The sequence below is a fragment of the Chrysemys picta genome, chromosome 9 (genome assembly GCF_011386835.1).
Source record: "Chrysemys picta bellii isolate R12L10 chromosome 9, ASM1138683v2, whole genome shotgun sequence".
Classification (NCBI taxonomy): Eukaryota; Metazoa; Chordata; order Testudines; family Emydidae; genus Chrysemys; species Chrysemys picta.
The window spans coordinates 24769361-24787384 of NC_088799.1; the positions used below are offsets into that span (position 1 = coordinate 24769361).

The 18024-nt window shown below is 43.0% G+C and overlaps 1 protein-coding gene across 4 annotated transcripts in view; it reads left to right on the top strand.

Annotated features, from left to right (window-relative positions):
- Nucleotides 1-18024, top strand: part of PLCH1 (phospholipase C eta 1) — a 168065-nt gene that overhangs the window by 97261 nt on the left and 52780 nt on the right. For all 4 annotated transcript variants that reach the window (XM_005286968.5, XM_024102552.3, XM_008165035.4 and 1 more), the window contains exons 7-8: nucleotides 6437-6607; nucleotides 16039-16132. In XM_005286968.5, the coding sequence (XP_005287025.2) occupies nucleotides 6437-6607; nucleotides 16039-16132 (265 nt within the window). The remainder of the gene's footprint in view (nucleotides 1-6436; nucleotides 6608-16038; nucleotides 16133-18024) is intronic.

Here is an 18024-nt window from a genome sequence, read left to right on the forward strand (position 1 = left end):
AGTTGTATTATTTTGAGGTACGTGTCTCTCACTGTATGCCATTCCATAAGTAGTTTATTTGAAATTAATGGTCCTACTTATGTAGTAAAGTACTTCTGAATGTGAATAGGGGTGGCAGAATGAAGTCTTCAGTTAGGTTTTCAACATTACTCCACCCCCTCGCCTGTCTTCCAAAAACCAATGTCTCATTAACAGTAAGAGAAAACCCGTGTGTAGTGAGTAAGGGGAGCAAGAGGTTGAAAAGGGAGTTGGAAGAGGCAAGGAGGAGGTGGGATCATGATGCAGAGAGAACAGTCTCCCTATTCTAATGCATGGAGCAGATTGCATTCAACACGCATGCCCAGAGGAGCCCAACCGGAGATTTTGCCTGCCTGAGGCACAATCTCCCCAATGCGTAAATCCAAGCACCCAGGGCTGTGGCATAGGTGCCATGATTCATAGATTATAAGGCCAGAAAGGACCATTGTGGTCAGGACTTCCCTGGATTCCTGTTTGAACTAGAGGATTTATCTAGCCCTTAATGAATTAAGTGGCCTCACAAACACCTGTGAGGTAGGTAAATATTATTTGCATTTTACAGACGGACAAAATAAGGTGCTGAGAGGTGAAGTAATTTGCCCAGGGTCAGACAGTGAATCCATTGGACACTAGACTATTAGGGGGCAGCATGGAGCATCCATTGGGAAGCCAGAAATAGAATCCAGGAGTTGGAACTTCTAAGTTCCCTGTCCTCTCTTGTAGCCCACAGAATTTCTCTTGGTGCATGTTGCTTGCACTGTATCACTTTTAACTTCATATAGATATACATACCTCATGATGAAGGGCCCAGCACACACAAACTGTAGGAAGAACACACAGTTTGGGGCACCATTTGTTCTCATCATTCTGTACCTAAATTTGCTCTTACCCTAGTGTAAATGCAAAGTGGATCTGCTACCTAATATAGAAGTGCTTGAAATTTTTTTCATAGAAGGAAATGACAATTTTTGCAGAAACTTCTGTTTTTAAATTAAAGTTACCAGAACTGATTTTTTTTTCACTTTGAAATTTTCTGAGAATATATTTACCATTGTTTGACCATCCCTAATATTTACACAATTGGAAATGAAAGATGCTAAAGATGTATTGGATACAGCAAGAGCAAAACAAAATGCAAAAACCAAAATTATGGGCCAAAATCCAGACCACTGCACAAAACAGAAGTTGTTTAAGATCCTAGAACCCAAAAATGTGCCTGATCTTCTGGGGTACAATCAGCATTGCACAGCTGTAAGCCTTGGAATGCATAGTACGCTCCATGGCTGTGCAAAGCCTGGGAAACTTATGGCCTAGCTAGCAGATATAGAGAAAATTTAGACTGAATTGTGCCCCCAAATCATAAATCATCTTTGGGTATGTGTAGACTTTAAAATGAGCAAACAAATCCTAATTGTTACCTTGTAAAAATGTAAAAATCATTTCCTTCTCCACTTACGTGCTAAGATCTGAGTTTATGGATTTAGATGGCAGCAACACTAACTCCTAACATAGTGTAATATAGGGATTCTCAAACTTCATTGCTCTGCAAACCCCCTTCTGACAACAAAAATTACTACATGACCCCAGGAGGGGGGGCCGAAGCCTGAGCCTGCCTGAGCACCGCCCCGGGGGCGGGGGCTGGGGGTGTGGGGGAGCCAAAGCCTGAGCCCCACCACCTTGGGTGCGGAAGGGATCAAAACCGAAGCCAAATGACCTTCGCTCCAGCCAGGGGGCCTGTAACCTGATCCCTGCCATCCAGGGCTGAATCCCTCCAGCTTGGCTTGGGCCCTGAGCAGCAGGGCCGGCTTTAGGAAGTGCGGGGCCCAATTCGAACATTTTCGGCAGGGCCCCAGCAGGGATGACTAAAAAAAATAAAACACATAAAAAAAACCCTTTCATTTCTTCCATGTATTATTTACTTTCCATAACTATATAAATAATAACAAAATTATATATTACGTACATTGCTGGCTGGAGGCAGGGCAGGGGCTGTCTGGCGGTAGAGTCTGGCTGGAGGCAGGGCAGGGGGTGCAGCAGGGGCTGGCTGCAGGCATGTGGGCAGGGCACAGGGTGTGGGGCTGGCTGCAGGCAGGGCAGCAGAAGTGGGGCTGGCTGGAGACGGGCTGGTGCGGGCAGAGCAGTGGGTGTGGGGCTGGAGGCAGGGCAGGGGGTGCAGCAGGGGCTGGCTGCAGGCAGGGGGCGCGAGGCTGGCTGGAGACGGGCTGGCTGCGGGCAGGGCAGGGAGTGCGGGGCTGGTGCGGGCAGGGGGTGCAGCAGGGGCTGGCTGCCACTGCGGGCAGGGCAGGGGGTGTGGTGTGTGGGGCTGGTGTGGGCAGGGGGTGCAGCAGGGGCAGGGCAGGGGCTCCGCTGCTTCTACCGTCCTGGCCCTTTAAATAGCCGAGGGAGCCCTGGGGAAGCGGCGGGGCTCCGGCGGCTATTTAGAGGACCAGGGCAGCAGTGGCAGCTGGAGCCCCCCCGCTACCCCACGGCTCTGGGGGCTATTTAAAGAGCCCGGGGCTCCGCTGCTTCTACCGCCCCAGCCCTTTAAATAGCTGCTGGAGCCCTGGGGAAGCAGCGGGGCTCCCGTGGCTATTTAAAGGGCCGGGGCAGTGGAAGCAAGGGGAGCCCCGGGCCTTTTAAATAGCCCCCAGAGCCCCGCAGCCCTACTCCAGGGCTCCAGAAGTGGAGCCCTGGTGGCAATTTAAAGGGCCTGCGGCTCCAGCCCCTGCTGGGAGCCACAGGCCCTTTAAATTGCCCCCTGGGGAAGCTGGCTGCCCCGGTATGGCGTACCGGCGGCAGCAAGGGCGCAGGGCCCTCTTAGGCACGGGGCCCGATTCAGGGGAATCGCCTGAATCGGCCTAAAGCCAGCCCTGCTGAGCAGTGGTGAACTGGAGCTGGTTCGCACCGGTTAGCACAAAGCAATTGTTAAATTTAAAAGCCGGTGTAGAACCAGTTGTTAAAGGGGTGAGCAAACTCCGGCCCATGGGACCATCCTGTCTGGCCTGCCTGAACTTCCGGCTGGGGAGGCTCCCCAGCCCCTCCCGTGCCTTCCCCCCTCTCGCAGAGGCTCAGCATGCCGTGCCGCCGGCACCAGCGCTCTGGACGCTCCTGGGCAGCTCTGCAGCTCCTGCCACTTTGAGCGCCATGGTAAAGGGGTGGGGCTGCGAGCTCCAGCGGGCCGTGTGGCATCCATACACGCTGCCCTCAGCAGCATGGTAAGGGGGCCAGGCTGGGGCTGGGAGGAGGGGTTGGATAAGGGGCAGGGAGTGGTTGGAGGGGGCAGAGGTTTTTGGGGGGCGGTCGGGATGGGGAACGGGGGGGTTGGGTAGGGGATGGGGTCCTGGGGGGCAGTTAGGGTGGGGGGGTCTAGGGAGGGGGTGGTCAGGGGACAAGGAGCAGGGGGTGTTGATGGGTTGCAGATTCTGAGGGGGGCAGTCGGGGGCAGGACGTGGGTGGGGGTCAGATGGGGGGGGACAGGCTGTTTTGGGAGACACAGCCTTCCCTACCCGGCCCCCGATACAATTTTGCAACCCTAATGTTCAGGGCTGGCTTTAGGAATTGCAGGGCCCGATTCGAACAGTTTCGATGGGGCCCCGGCAGGGATGACTGAAAAAAAAAGATGTGGGGCTTGTACTCACCGGGGGGCGCTCTGAGTCTTCAGCGGCACTTCGGCGGCGGGTCCTTCACTTGCTCCGGGTCTTCAGCAGCACTGAAGGACCTGCCACCGAAGTGCCGCCGAAGACCTGGAGCGAGTGAAGGACCCACCGCTGAAGTGCCGCTGAAGACCCGGTAGGGAACCGATTGTTAAGATTTTGGCAGCTCATCAGTGGCCCTGAGCCCCAGCAAGTCTAAGCCAGCCCTGGCAATGCCATTAAAATGGGGTTGTGACCCACTTTGGAGTCCCGACCCACAGTTTGAGAACCACTGGTGTAATGAATGCAGCTCCCTGTGTTTCCTTAGGTTTTACTAATGCTGCAGCTGCAAGAGAAACAGAGAATTGTGAAGACACGTATTGACAGGCAAAAGCCTTTTAGTTCCATTTCAAATGGAAAAGAAATATCTAGGGATGTAACACGATCTCATTAACAGGCAACCTTTTTATAACCCAGAGCCATCTATTATTTTGATTTCAAAAACAGGTTGAATTTTTTTCCCTTTGTTGCTGCCAGCCTATATCTGGGTTCATATCATAGACCTTGCAGAAATGGTTAGAACCCTTAGTGTTGATGAAAGAATGAAGTTTTGAAAGATTATCCTGTTATTAGACTGGCTTGGGGACCAGGCGTATAGCCCTTATTTCTCAAATCATTCTTACTCATGCAAGGGGTCCAGTGGGCTTCCAGTATCACCAGATTTATACATGATAAAGGATAGACACTGTGCCAAATTCTCAGTCCTGAATCAGGCAGCTTTGTGCTGCTCAGGTGATCCGAAGCAGCTAGAAATCTGTCCTAAATGATTCCTCCTGACAGAGTTGGGCTCTGTGCCGCCTGTTCCCAGTTTTCACTTGCACCACTGAAGATGTGCACCTTTGTTTTGATTATGTAGACTTAAATAGTAAAACTATGCCAGACAGATAGCCTGCTACCCAGAATCCAGGAAATATTAGAGGTATGTGATCCAGGTAAATCTTGCCATGAGGCATTCATGAGTGAGGACTCCAGAAGCTGACTACAGGGAGTTGACTGATAGCCTGACTAGAAGATTTCAAATTTGCCATCAGACATAGGTCTGGGAAAGTTAACCCCAATACAGTTTCCTTTTCCCAGCACCACTGAATATGGAGGATTATATATTGCAGAGCAAAAGCATCCAGGAGACAACTGGTCTGTAAGGAAAGAGTGGTGTCGAGCCATGGAATTCTGAGGCTGTATTTTTAATGCTGATGTTTACTTATAAAGAGTACAGTGTTATTCATAGCCTAGAAATGTGTTTAAAACAAATGGTAAATTGAATGCTTTGTTCAAAGGGAAAGTGAAAATGGAAGGTGTAGTTCCAAACTGGACGGCTGGGGGTGCTGTTCTCTGTAGTTCCAGGCTGGCTGATCAGCAGCTTCACTCTGGCAAGTATGAGAGTGGGTGGAAGAAGGAAAAGCTGACCCCAGAATAAAAAGGATCGGCAGTGAGGTTAGGGTTGCCAACCCTCCAGGATTGTCCTGGAGTTTCCAGGAATTAAAGATTAATATTCAATTAAATATTATGTCATGTGATGAAATCTCCAGGAATATGTCCAGCCAGAATTTGCAACCCTAGGTGAGATGCAGGCTGTAGTGAGAATTTGTGTTCACATTTTATTGGGTAAACTGTTGGACAGAGAAACCCATCCCGAGGGAATTCAGGGCAAATCAACATTGGGAAGAGCTTTTTACAGAAAGGAGAGTCCTGTGCAGAGAAGTTAAGGCGGCACTTTCTTTAATAGGACTCTGCCTGGCTGCAGGCATCTTCATTTGCAGATCTTGATGCAGGATCAGGGCATAAGGCCTTGGTTAACTGAAATGTAAAGAAAGTGCATAAAGAAAACCAATATGCACTGCTGTGAATGAGAGGTGTTATTCATGGATACACATAGGACACTGATCCATCTATAATGTTAAAACTTCCTTTCACCTTTTCTTCCTTGAGCTGCTTACAATCTAAAACTCAGCAGGGAAAAGTCTTTCTTGAGTTTGGGTTACTGTAGAGACCTACATCAAAGACAAAATAAATGATAAAACTGCTGTCAAATGTTTTGTAAATCCAAAGCAAATCCTCTTAGGCAGATGCTCAATGTAAAAAGCAGTAATAACATACAGTAAGTACTGTTTTCTTCTCTAACAATAGCTCTGAGGACAAACTAAAACAGCAATCAAGACTGTGGAGATATTTTTCTGCGTGGAACGCTGCTGTTATTGCAGACTTAATCCTGTTCACGTACACTTTGCTGGCAATGGGATTAAATGATTATTGTAATTTATCATGTTGACATCCATTTAGCATTGTAATATTATACAGAACATTTATAAATGTCAGATTCTACCTTTCGATGAAGTCAGTGGGTGAGATTCTGATGCTATCCAGTGTGACTCCATTGAATCAATAGATCACTCTAGATTTACACCAGAGTAATCTGGCCCAATGTGAGTCCTTCTCATGAAATAACTTAATACAATGAAATCTAAAGACAGAATTTGCCTTTTCACTGAGATTTTGTCGTTTTACTTTAACAATTGAATTTCTGCCAAAAAATCCAATAAGAATCCTTTTAATTTTGTTGTAACATTAGAAAGTGCTTGCTAGTGTTGTTGAGGATGAGTGGAGTCATGTGGCTTGAAGTGTATTGAAAGTGTATCTTTTCTTATATGGATGTTCTATTCTGCTTCATTCCCTGAATTCATCATACATCTACCCAACACACTTACTTGCATGTTCTTGCTCCTCAGGAAGCTGACACAGATGAGAATCAGGGAACCCTAACATTTGAAGAATTCTCTGTGTTTTACAAGATGATGTCATTACGACGCGATCTCTACTTGTTGCTTTTGAGCTACAGCGATAAGAAAGATCATCTCACTGTTGAAGAATTTGCTCAGTTTCTGAAGATGGAACAAAAGGTACGAGAATAATAAATGTAACTGATGGTCTTGTATTAACACACAACAAAAGTGTGCGACCAACGTTAGCTCTTACTTTGTCCAGGCTGTAAACACTAGCGAATGCTGAAAATGAAGGATTTGTAATGGAGATGCTGAGACAAAATGAATCTGATTAAATACTGTAGTACAATCAAATGCTTCTGGAAAGCAGGAGCTTTTTGATCCTCTAGGGGGAAAAAGTGGCATATTAGGTAAATATCCACACTGACTTATACTGACTTCCAGATAACAAGTTTACACTTAATGTTAGTAATCCAACAAGCAATGTATTTTAGTGCTGTAATGTTGTATCTTATAACTTTTCTTGCCTTTAGGAAGTTTGTTTATATTGAAAGGAGGGTGCAATATGAGTAAGGGTGGCAGAATATGACCTTTAATAAATAAAAGGTTTGAAAAGTGTGTTAGAAAGTGAGTGAGGACAATACAAATTACATTCTAAAGTAGAAACAATTACTTGGTTTTTAACAAAATAAAGTAGGATGAGGAAAAAGCTGAAGTCTGTGACTTTCCACATTTGATTTGCCTGTATAGTTTTAGTTCAATAATTTGTGTTAAAATGAGTTTTTGATGCAACATCTTTTCATTTAAACCTAATTAAATTCCATACGTTTCTTTAATTTTATCCTCAACCTAGGAGCCTCTAGGTCACTTTAAAAACATATATAACAGCTACTATTCTTTTAAAAAGCAGGACTTAAGTATTGACAAATTGATAACAAAATTACAAAGTTCAAGCTACTTGTACAGGAGGTTAATAAAGTGGACTCACTTCAAGCTATCACTACTGACAATTGATTAGTGTTTTCTTTATTGTGGTTTAAATATAATCTTTTGTTCACCCCTAAAGTGAAGTGATGAGCAATATATCAGTATTAATATTATTGGAGTATTACATTATGACAATCTCCTGTTTTGAATGCTGACTTGACTATGGGAGAGTGGGGTTAGGCAGTGTGCCTAGAAATATAAATCTTTATAACAACTTTTTCTGTTAAAAATCCATGTTCTTTGTACAGGGCTTCTTTTTTTAAAAGATTTTTGAAGAGATGTCCACAGTTTTGTGAGATTTGGTTTGGTACTTACAAGGCTTTTCTCTGTGTGTAAATTTTACTTTAGTACTCAGCAGTTCTCTTCTTGTAACAGGCTATGTTTTCATTGCCTTTACCAGGTAGGGCACTGGTATCTTTTTATTTAAAAAAATATTAGAGATAAGCTATAAAACATGTACAGATCTCTGTATTTGAGCTCTTCAGATCAGAGACTATGACAGATTGTTTGAATGTAGGCACCGAAATCCACATTTAGGCATTTAGTTAAAAGGTGGCTTGATTGTCAGAGTTGCTGAGTACCAGCAACTCAGAGTGAAGACTATAAGGGCTGCAGGTGCTGAGCACCTCTGAAACTTTTACTCACATGTTTAAATATGAATAGATTGTAAGCTCTCTGGGACAAGGGCTGTCTTTTAGTTCTTTGTTTGCACAGCATCTAGCACAGTGAGGTCCTAATCCATGGCTAGGAGTCCTAAGGGCTACAATCATACATACAATAAATTAAGATGTTTGTGTATGAAAGTTATCTTTAGTGTGCGGACAGTACCCTAGCATGTTGTGGGCAATGCCGGAATACAAATAAATAATAATACTGTCCTTTGTAGACAAGAACCACTAGAGGGCAACATAACCACAGGTAGTAATAGAGATAATTTAAAAAAATGTATTTTGTCAGGAAGTTAACTTTTTTTGGTGTGTTCTAAATTTCCCAGAAATTGTTTTTGTTTTTTTCAAGGGAAGAAAACAAGCCACAAAATTTCATTAAACATAAAGAAAATGCCTGAAAAATATCAAATATTTCTACTGAAAACTTCTTTCTCTCAAAACTAGAAAATTTCAATAAAATATTTTTAAATTTTAGCTACAATCTTTTTTTTTTTGCCAAGAAATATTTTGATGAAGAATTTTGAGTGGCTTTAATATGGCTTATGCGGAAGTGATGGTTGAAGTTAGTTGTCTCTTTGTTACTAAAGAGCATGTGTTTATGGTCTTTATATCCATTTACAGTTGTAGAGCCCAATTTGTGACTTTCATAACCTGCCACAGGCGGTGCAGGCATACTGCTGCTGACAGGCCAATCATGCTGGGTTTGACTGCTGTTGTGGTTGTGCTTTATTCACTGTAATACCAGTGTTTGTACACAGACTGCTTCACTTTGTCATTATTTTTTCATGCCCAGTTAGTTTGATTTGCAGTTATAACATGCTGGGCCTCACTATTACACAACTGAAGAGATTCTTGGGGGTGGGTAGCAGAACAGACTTCATTTAAAAAAAAATCCCCACCTGGGATAAGTATGTGTCCTCTGTTTACTTGACATTTTGTAGTGATTATTTGTGTTGCTTAATTGTAAGGTATATCCTTTGCTTGATTTAATCTAGTGTTTTGATTCTGCATTCTGAGAATTAGTTCTTGAGAGAAAGCAAAGTCTACCTCATCACTACTCATTTGAAACAAACCCACCAGCTGGTATCCTGGTACTAGGATGGACACTCTTGGCGTTGCATTCCTTTCCTCAACTTCTTTGCTCCCCTACTGCCCTTCCTGTTATCTTATTCCCTCTTCCCTATGAGGAGCTTATTGATGAGTGATGGGAATGTTATGTGAGAGAGCTCTCCCTGATCTCCACGTGCCCCTTTTCGGTCATCCTACATCTCATCACTAAGGCTACGTTTTAGTCCAGGGTATTTTTAGTAAAAGTCAGGTCATGGGCAGTAAACAAAAATTCCCGGCCCGTGACCTGTCCTGTCTAAAACTTGGGGGTGGCCTTGGGGGTGCTGCGGGTGCTCGGGGTGTGTACGCCATGGGTGCTGGGGGGGAGGGGGGGTTGGTGGGGCTGAGGCAGATTACCTACCCGGCTCCTGGGAAGCAGTGACTTCCAGCTCCTAGCTCTACGTGCAGTCTCCGCTCCGCCCCAAGCCTTGGTTCTGCAGCTCCCATTGGCTGGGAAGCGTGGCCAATGGGAGCTGCGGGCGAAGGCAGCATGTGGAGCTAGGAGCTATGGGAGGGGAGTTCCTATCGCCCTTCCAGGGAGCCCCTGCCCCCCATCCCCGGTAAGCACCGCCTTGCACCCCAATTCCCAGCCCTGAGTCCCCCCTACACCCAAACTCCTGCAACTAGGGGGTTGCGGGGTCTGAGACTGCCCCAGTAACAGCAGGTGCGACTGGCCCAAGGGCTGCCTGAGCTGCTCAGGCGGCTCCCGGGCCAGCTGCATGGGCTGCTGCAGAAGTCATAGAAGGTCACAGAATCCGTGACCTCCGTGACAAACATGGAGCCTTACTCATCACTCTTCTGCTGCTTTGCTAACATCTGATTGTTGGATGGTGGAGTTTACTAACATCCTTCCCAGAGAGACTGTGACATCCTCCTTCCACTCTCTCCTCTGCAAGCCAGGTGATAGTGTCGCCAGTTTGACACATTTTATTTTAGGCCAACAGATGACTTGTTCACATACTCAAAAACAACATCTTGCTGAACCTGTAGAGGGTTGTTTTTTGAAAGAAAGATGCCTGCATCAAAATCAGTCTTTCATCAGCAGCGTATAAATCCCTACATTCAAAAGATTTAAGTTCCAGTATTAATTAGCCATATTCAGTAACTGATGTATCCATATATGCCTATATTCAAATATTACCATTCATGTAGAAGGCATTTTACAATTTAATGAAAGTAAATTTTAATTAGAATTGAGAGTCTGTGTCATCTCTCTCAAGTTAAAGTTAAAAGAGCACAAGTGAAGGGATTCCTGTCCCTTAACAGCTGTAGCCTTTGCCTAGATTAGACATTTTCATTCCTACTCCACACGCAAACACTGCCACACAGACATCAAGGAGCCTGTGGAAATGATGAAAAAGGTAATTCTCAACAGCTTGTGATGAAAGAAGGCTCTGCTAGGAATAGCCTTTACAATCAAAGAGCAACCTCTACTTGAGCTTGGATAATCAGTTATTTTCTCCAGTGAAGTGTTCTCATTTCTATTATCCTGTGTAATTCTAGTAGGCTTCTCATGATGCAGGTTTAGCTTAGAGTTATAAATAAAATTTTCTAAGAAGCAAACTGAGCCATCCCCTGTGCTCTCTCTAACATTTGGAGGGAGAGAGGTATGAGCTGACAGACATTTCTGTCCTATGATTACAGCGTATAGTTATTTCAGTATACTAGCAATGTTCGGTATTTGTATTGAGGTTTGGTTGAAAGCTTTAGTCCATAAGAACCTGCATGTCATGCACTAATGTCATGTTTCTTTCCACTAGCTGAGAGCAGCAGTTCTCAGCTTATGGGTCACAGCCTCCAAGATGCTCACCAGTTGTTGTCTTCGTGGGTCACACTCCATTTCCCATTCTTTGTCTTCCACAGAAAAGAAATTGCTCAGTCATGTGCAGCCGGTCTCTCTCAGACATGAGGAGCACTGCAAACAAATGTACCCAGTGCTCACCCTTCTTCTTCTGAAGCACTGAAAACCCTGAGCAATCTTTAGGAATGCTGTTCTAAGGATTCTGTAATGCAGCTGAGAAGGACCAATTGTGAGGGGTTGGGCTGAGAGGGGCAGGATGATCATATTATGACAAAGTTATTAACTTCATCTTAAAATCTTGGAGCTGTTGTTCAAAACCTGTTAAACCTCCTTCTCTACAGGCATCTTGACATGAAAGTTTAAGTGAAAATTCTTAGAAATACCAATTCTTCTACTTTTTAGCATTAAAAGTCATGGTAAGGAAGAGCCACTAAACCAGATGCTACTTCTGGTGCATAACTCTCAAAAACACTGGCCAATTATTCTATTTAACCAAGAAAAGTCAATACCTGTAGAGTGCTGAGATTTTATTTCACCTTCTTGGCAAATTATATTTTTAAGACCCTGAGAAAAAACAGACACTAACATCAAAACTAATCTCATTAACTCAGAACAGAGATTATAACAACAGTGCAAGGTTGGGTCAACTGAAGTCTCAGGATTAACCTTTGTGTCGTCATGCCTACTATCTCAGACATTTCAGTTTTTGTATTTTACATGTAAGACTCTTTATAGGTTGAACCATCAGTGCATTTAGGGTAATTTTAAAATATTTATCAAGACAAGTGCCTTGAGAATAGCCATCAAAATCTTACTCTTCTTGTGTTATAGTACTTAGAGCTAATCCAATATATTAAAAATGCAGCACTATAGAAACACAATCTTTGATATGTAGCGATTCTGAAATTATTCTAGTCACATAACTAAGAAAAAACAGCAAGAGAGATAGCAAATGAAAGTTTATGCATCTCTCAGTATAGAATGTAATCAGCTGATAATCTAATTGTTTCCATCTCTGCTTATTAAAAGATGAAGAAAAAAACCTCTACAGACCTCTACTACAACCCCAGTTTTTAACATGCTTGGCAATCTGCTCACCCTGGCTTTTTAAAATTTAAATGTTCTTAGATGTGATGTGTGAAGCAGTGTGCTAATAAAGTAATCCTATTACAGTGGAGCTGATTTATAAAGGCTCTGTTAAAGGAAAAAATCAAATGTAATAGATTAAAAGATTTTCTACTGTATGAACCAAAAAATAAAGAAAAGTATAATACCAAAGGAGAGATGAATGCTGAATAACAAGTGTGTATTTGGAATTTTTAGATTTGGATAAACATTTGCCAGTTGGATTCATTTTGTAACTGATCTAGCTGTACAGCCTGCATTACGCACCCCAGTAAAGCAAAGGGAAATGTGCCTGCTTCCTCTAGGGTACTGAGTGCTCACTCAAAACTGGCAGAGGCAAAGGAAAAGACACAGGAATGTTGAAACCCTGCTAATGGTGTAGAAGGCACCTCTGTGCAGAGGGAGACTGAATAGACTTTAGGCACATGGTCAGACAACCTCAGTCTTCTGCGCAACCTGATAAGTTTCTCATCTACACAGTTGATGATGATGATGATGATGATGGTTGAGAAAGAGAATTTCAGCAGAAGTCTCCCGCACTTTAATAATTTGACATTCTGGTTGTGTTTTCTGCTTCAGTTTTTGCATATATTTTGCTTGATATTAGTTTGGGTCTGTCCATTTTGTCTGACTCTCTTGTCCATTTAGACTGTAAACTCTTCAGGGCAGGGACTGTCTTTTAAACTGGGTTTGAACAGCACCTGGCACAATGGGGCCACACTTCTGATTGTATTATGGTAGCATCTAGCAGTCCCAAACAATGGTCCCCATTAAGGAAAATGTTATTCACAATAACACATAAGCATAGGCTTAAATCCCATAGCAATCAATAGAACTCAAGTGTATGCTTAAGCATTGTCATGCGTATGAACTTAAGCACATACTTAAGTGCTTTCTTGAATTGGAGCCAATACTGGCAAATAGGGACATTACTAGTCACATGCGGTACTCTGGATGGTCTAGCTGTGCTTTTAGGCTTAGAACAGTTTGCCACAAATGGTCCTTAGAAGAAGTGTCTTATAGCCTTATTGACAAAGGTATGCATCATGCATTAATGGTGTGAACATTTTACCATCCATTTTTACTACAGGTTTATCACATATTAACATGACCTTATCTACTCCAAAATTGCAGGGAAGACCGAGGGACAATGTGTAGATGTTTACATAGATTGTATCAACCTGGCAGAAGCTCTTGATAAAGTGAGCTATCCTGGTTTATGAAGACATTTGAGAAGATCTGGATGACCAGTTTGCCAAACTTTTCCAATGTCCTCATGCTGGAATAACATCAGATCCTTTTGGCTTTATGGACTGTGTTGTCAGGGGAGACCTCATTGTACCATTGTTATTTGGACTTTAAAAAAAAAACAAATAGCAGTGTAAGATGAAATGATTCCTGGTGCAGAGTAAAGATCAAATTCTGCCAGGAAAACTTTTATGCAGTTGCATTTGTGTGCATTAAAATGTTGCCAGAAAACCTCATTAGAGAACTACTTTTTGTGGTTGAGTGAACACGTGTAAACCTCTGAGAGACAGGCCTGCAGATAATGGCATCTCATTTTGCTTGACAATTTGCATTTCAATAGCCAAGGTTCTTTTCAAATGAGATGCAAAGAAACAGTGTCAAAGCAACATCAGGATTAATCTCTCTCTCTGTGTATCACTAGAATCTCAACATCCTTAGGTACCTGCTGTAACTGCAGTACCTTCCTGACTGAACAGAAAGTACTTTAGTATTACAGTCATTGATGAAGTGGCAAATATTGACAGTGATTCTTCTCTCACTTCAGTCACGGGAGTAACTTTATGGCAGTTAATGGATTTTCCTAGCATAAAGTTGCTGTAACTGACAGCAGAAACATCAGATGTGGCTTCTCTCTGGTCCTGATCCTGTAAATACTTATGCACATGCTTATGTTTATGCACTGTGGGTAACTCCTTGACGGGGACTGCTCACAGTGCAGAGTGTTAAGCATATGAGTAAATCTTTCCAGGATTAGGGCCTGGGAGTGTTCTAATATATGAGAATGTTAAGTCACCATTACAAGAGGCAATGAGACATCATTGCCCTCTACTAGATGGAATATCAGACCTGCCCATTTGCGTGTGCAGCCCAGCAATATTTCAGGTTCCATTACTGCTACAGACATGAATGTTTCCCAAGTTACTGCTAGTTTTAAATAGTGCACATAGGTCTGGGGATAGTAGATGAGACTCTGTCCCTTCCTCTCAGTTGGTGACATTTTTTGAACTTCTCACTAGCTAGGATAATTCACTTCTGTTCATATTGAGTTGGTGTCCCTAACCTCTGTTTGCCAGAAGCTGGGAATGGGAGACAGGGAATGGATCACTTAATGATTACCTGATCTGTTCATTCCCTCTGGGACATCTGGCATTGGCCACTGTCAGAAGACAGAATACTGGGCTAGACGGACCTTTGGTTTGACCCAGTATGGCCGATCTTATGTTATATCTACTAATATCACTATCTATTTTCCTCCCATTATGAGGCTTACAGGCACTGTTTGCACATTAAGATTCTCCCTCCCCCCTCCGCTTTCTTTCACATTTTGACCCTATGCTGTATGGTGCTGAGTGCTTCTTGAGAAGTGGTCATGGGAGTCAGGGCCTTCACCATCTCTTGGGAGATGCTCTGCACCTGGCAGAATTAGGCCCTTAAAGAGCTCCACTCAAGGATCTCAACCTTCCTCAAAAGATCTCCACAAAGGTGACCAATGCTCAAACCACTGAGCTATCCCTCCCCCTCGGTTTGAGCATTGGCCTGCTAAACCCAGGGTTGTGAGTTCAATCCTTGAGGGGGCCACTTGGGAATCTGGCACAAAGGTGAGTGTTGGTACTTGGGCCTGCTTACCTACAGACAATGGTAGGGAGGATGAAAAGCAAATCAAGGCTATAGAAGTAGTAAAGTCACTGGAAATGCCAGCCAAAAGAAAGTAAATTCCTCCAGACAATGAGAAGGAAGAGCAACAAGTCACCAAGGGAACATTTCTTTGAATCTGAACCGTGAATAGCAAATAACCTACAACACTGAGCAATCTGCTTTGTTGCCTTTGCCTGAAGCAATAATATTTAATACAGACTAGGTACAATTTGAGAAAGAAAACATCAATCTTCCTGGAATCTTTTGCTTGAAGTATGATTGATGTCTTAATTTGAAGTTTGTGCAAAGCCAGTGTTTGAACCAACTTTGGTGAAGAATGAGAAGCTTTATGGAAATATTATAGTATCATTTTTGTGGAAAAAATATGCCTAACCTAACCATTTTTTCACTTCCCTTCTGTTAAGTTTAGGGTATGAAAAAAGCTACTTGTCATTATAGAAAAGAGATAACTAGGAAAATATCCTGACAAAACTCCCGCTGACTTCAGTGGGGCCAGACTTTTATCTCTGGACCAGATTCTTCTGTCACATCTCCTGTGTATCACAAGTAACTGTTGAAAGCAGTGAAGTTAATTGTCGAAAACAGGTGTGAGGAAAAATCAGATTTTCTTAAAGTAAAATGCATTAAAAATATCAGTATCAATCCTTTCTTTGTACTTACTAATATAATATTGGAACTCGAACTGTTAAAGACTCTTTTCCTGCAAATTTTCAGCTCTTAAACCAACCAGTATAGTTGTGATTAGCAATTCTCTACCATGTTCATCCTGAAAGTTAAAGGATAAAGAGCATGAGGCTTGTAGAGATTTACCAACACCCCTTCCCCCCTCTGCTTCCCCCCAGAAAAAAAACAAAGGTCATTTTAGAATAGTGTTACTGACAGTCTTATTCGCGGTTGACTGAGTTCAGTTTTTGATCACAAGATTTTCAGCCAGACACAGGGGTCTGAAGTATATTTTGACATGTTGGTCACATACTAGAAAAAATATGTTCACCAATGCTGTCATTTTTGTGCAGATGAATAATGTGACCACAGAATATTGCCTTGACATCATAAGGAAGTTTGAAGTTTCAGAAGAAAACAAGGAGCAAAATGTTCTGGGGATAGAAGGTAAAGTGTCTGGTTCCCAATTTATTTCCATTGCAGTAGAGTGGAAGAGTTCTAACAACATTTTCCTTGATGTGGCTTTTAATGTCTGATGACTACAACAGATTAATATGGAGGCACCACATGATTGTTTGGGGGGTATTTTAATAAATTATGGATTGAAAGATGGGAGAACAACAGGTTGAAATACCTGACTAGTATTGTACTACCAGCCACAATTGTACTGCAAGTGATTCCAATATCATCTTAAAACAAGAGTGCATACAAATTTGTATGGGTTCTTATTGCTAATTGTTTGTTTGTTTGTTTGTTTATACCATAACCTATTTTCATTGATGTAAAAAATGGGCCAGTTGTGCTGTTACACTAGTGTAAAACCACTCTACAGTGGTCCATTAATTTACACTCATGTAAGTGACAGCAGGGAACGCAGTGCGGCCCAGAGTATTTTCTTACAAGATTTAGAAACTTGCTCCTTTCATTTGCAAAAACAAGGCTGCAGGTGGTATATTAATTCTGAAACCAACTTAATACCATATTCAAATCTGCATGTATCAATAAATCTTTCAGAATTAGATTGAAATAATTTAAGTGCTACGGTCGGTTAATTAGCCCAGAAGGTAACTTCCATGAGCAGATTAATTTGCTTGTGGATTCTGTAGGGACAAGCATCATCTTCTTGCTAAAGCAGAGCAAGGAAACAGGAGGCCTGGATTTACCTCATAGTTCTGCCATAAGTTCTGTTACTCTGGGCAATTCACTTAGGCTAGAATTAAGAAAACAAAACAAAGCAACAAGCTGTGGCATTTTAAACATTCGAAAACACTTCTATTCCTATTAGGTTTAGTAACACTCTCCTCACATTTAATTACATTCAGGGTCTTAATAGTTTGCTGTGTCCCTTTAAAACATTTTAAATTCCATATTCTAAAGTTAGCTATTTAAACTCTAGTCCCAATTCTGATCTCAGTTACACTGGTGTAAATCAGTAACTCCACTGATGTAGTGGAGTCACAGTGGTATGATATCAGACTCAAGCCCTCTGATTCCTTGTCAGGATATGGTAGAGACCTAGGAGCCAAATTCATCCCTGGCATAAGTGATAGCTCTCTTATTAATTTAAATGGGAATTGTGTCCACTTATGCTAGGGTTGGATTTAGGTCGTTTTCACATTATTGTGACCTATTGGAACATTCCTGCAGTGTTGCATTTAGTGTGGGTTCCAACAAGGAAATGGTTACCAGTACAGAATTCTGGGGGATCTCCAGGAGGTCAGGCCTATCCCCTTGCAGGCCCCGTGCCTCTATACCTCTTTCCCAGCAGCTGCCAAGCATTTACTCTGGCTCCAGCTGTCCCGACATCTCACTTAAAGAGGGATCCCACTGGTGAAGAAGGCTCCATGGAAGAAGTAATATTATCCCAGTATCATAGGGCTGCCTGCCCTCCTGGAGCGCCCTCCTGTGGCAGGCTACAGCACAACAGACACACTTGCCTCATTTTCTCCTTCAGAGTCCCCAGGACTAGCCCAAATAGCCTTTCCGAATAAAAATAGCCTTAGCAGTTTAATTTATCATAAGAGAAAATCCTGTGCAGATAAACTATAACACAAATCCCATAAGCACAGTCCCAAATTCCCCAGCATAGTCCAGACGGTACATGCTACATACCAAGCACGGCTTCAGCATCTCTCATCATGGGATCTCTCACCATGCTCTAGCTCTCCAGTGCAACTTTGACATCTCTCACCACACTTCACTCCCAGGCCTCAGCAGGCATCACCCTCTCCTGCTCTCAGCCTTCAGCCCTCTCCAGCCTTGGCTCTATGGCTCAGCAAGGGCCAGCAGCTAGTCCCTCCACTGGCTTCCTAGCTCTCAGCCCTTTCAGCCTTTCTCAC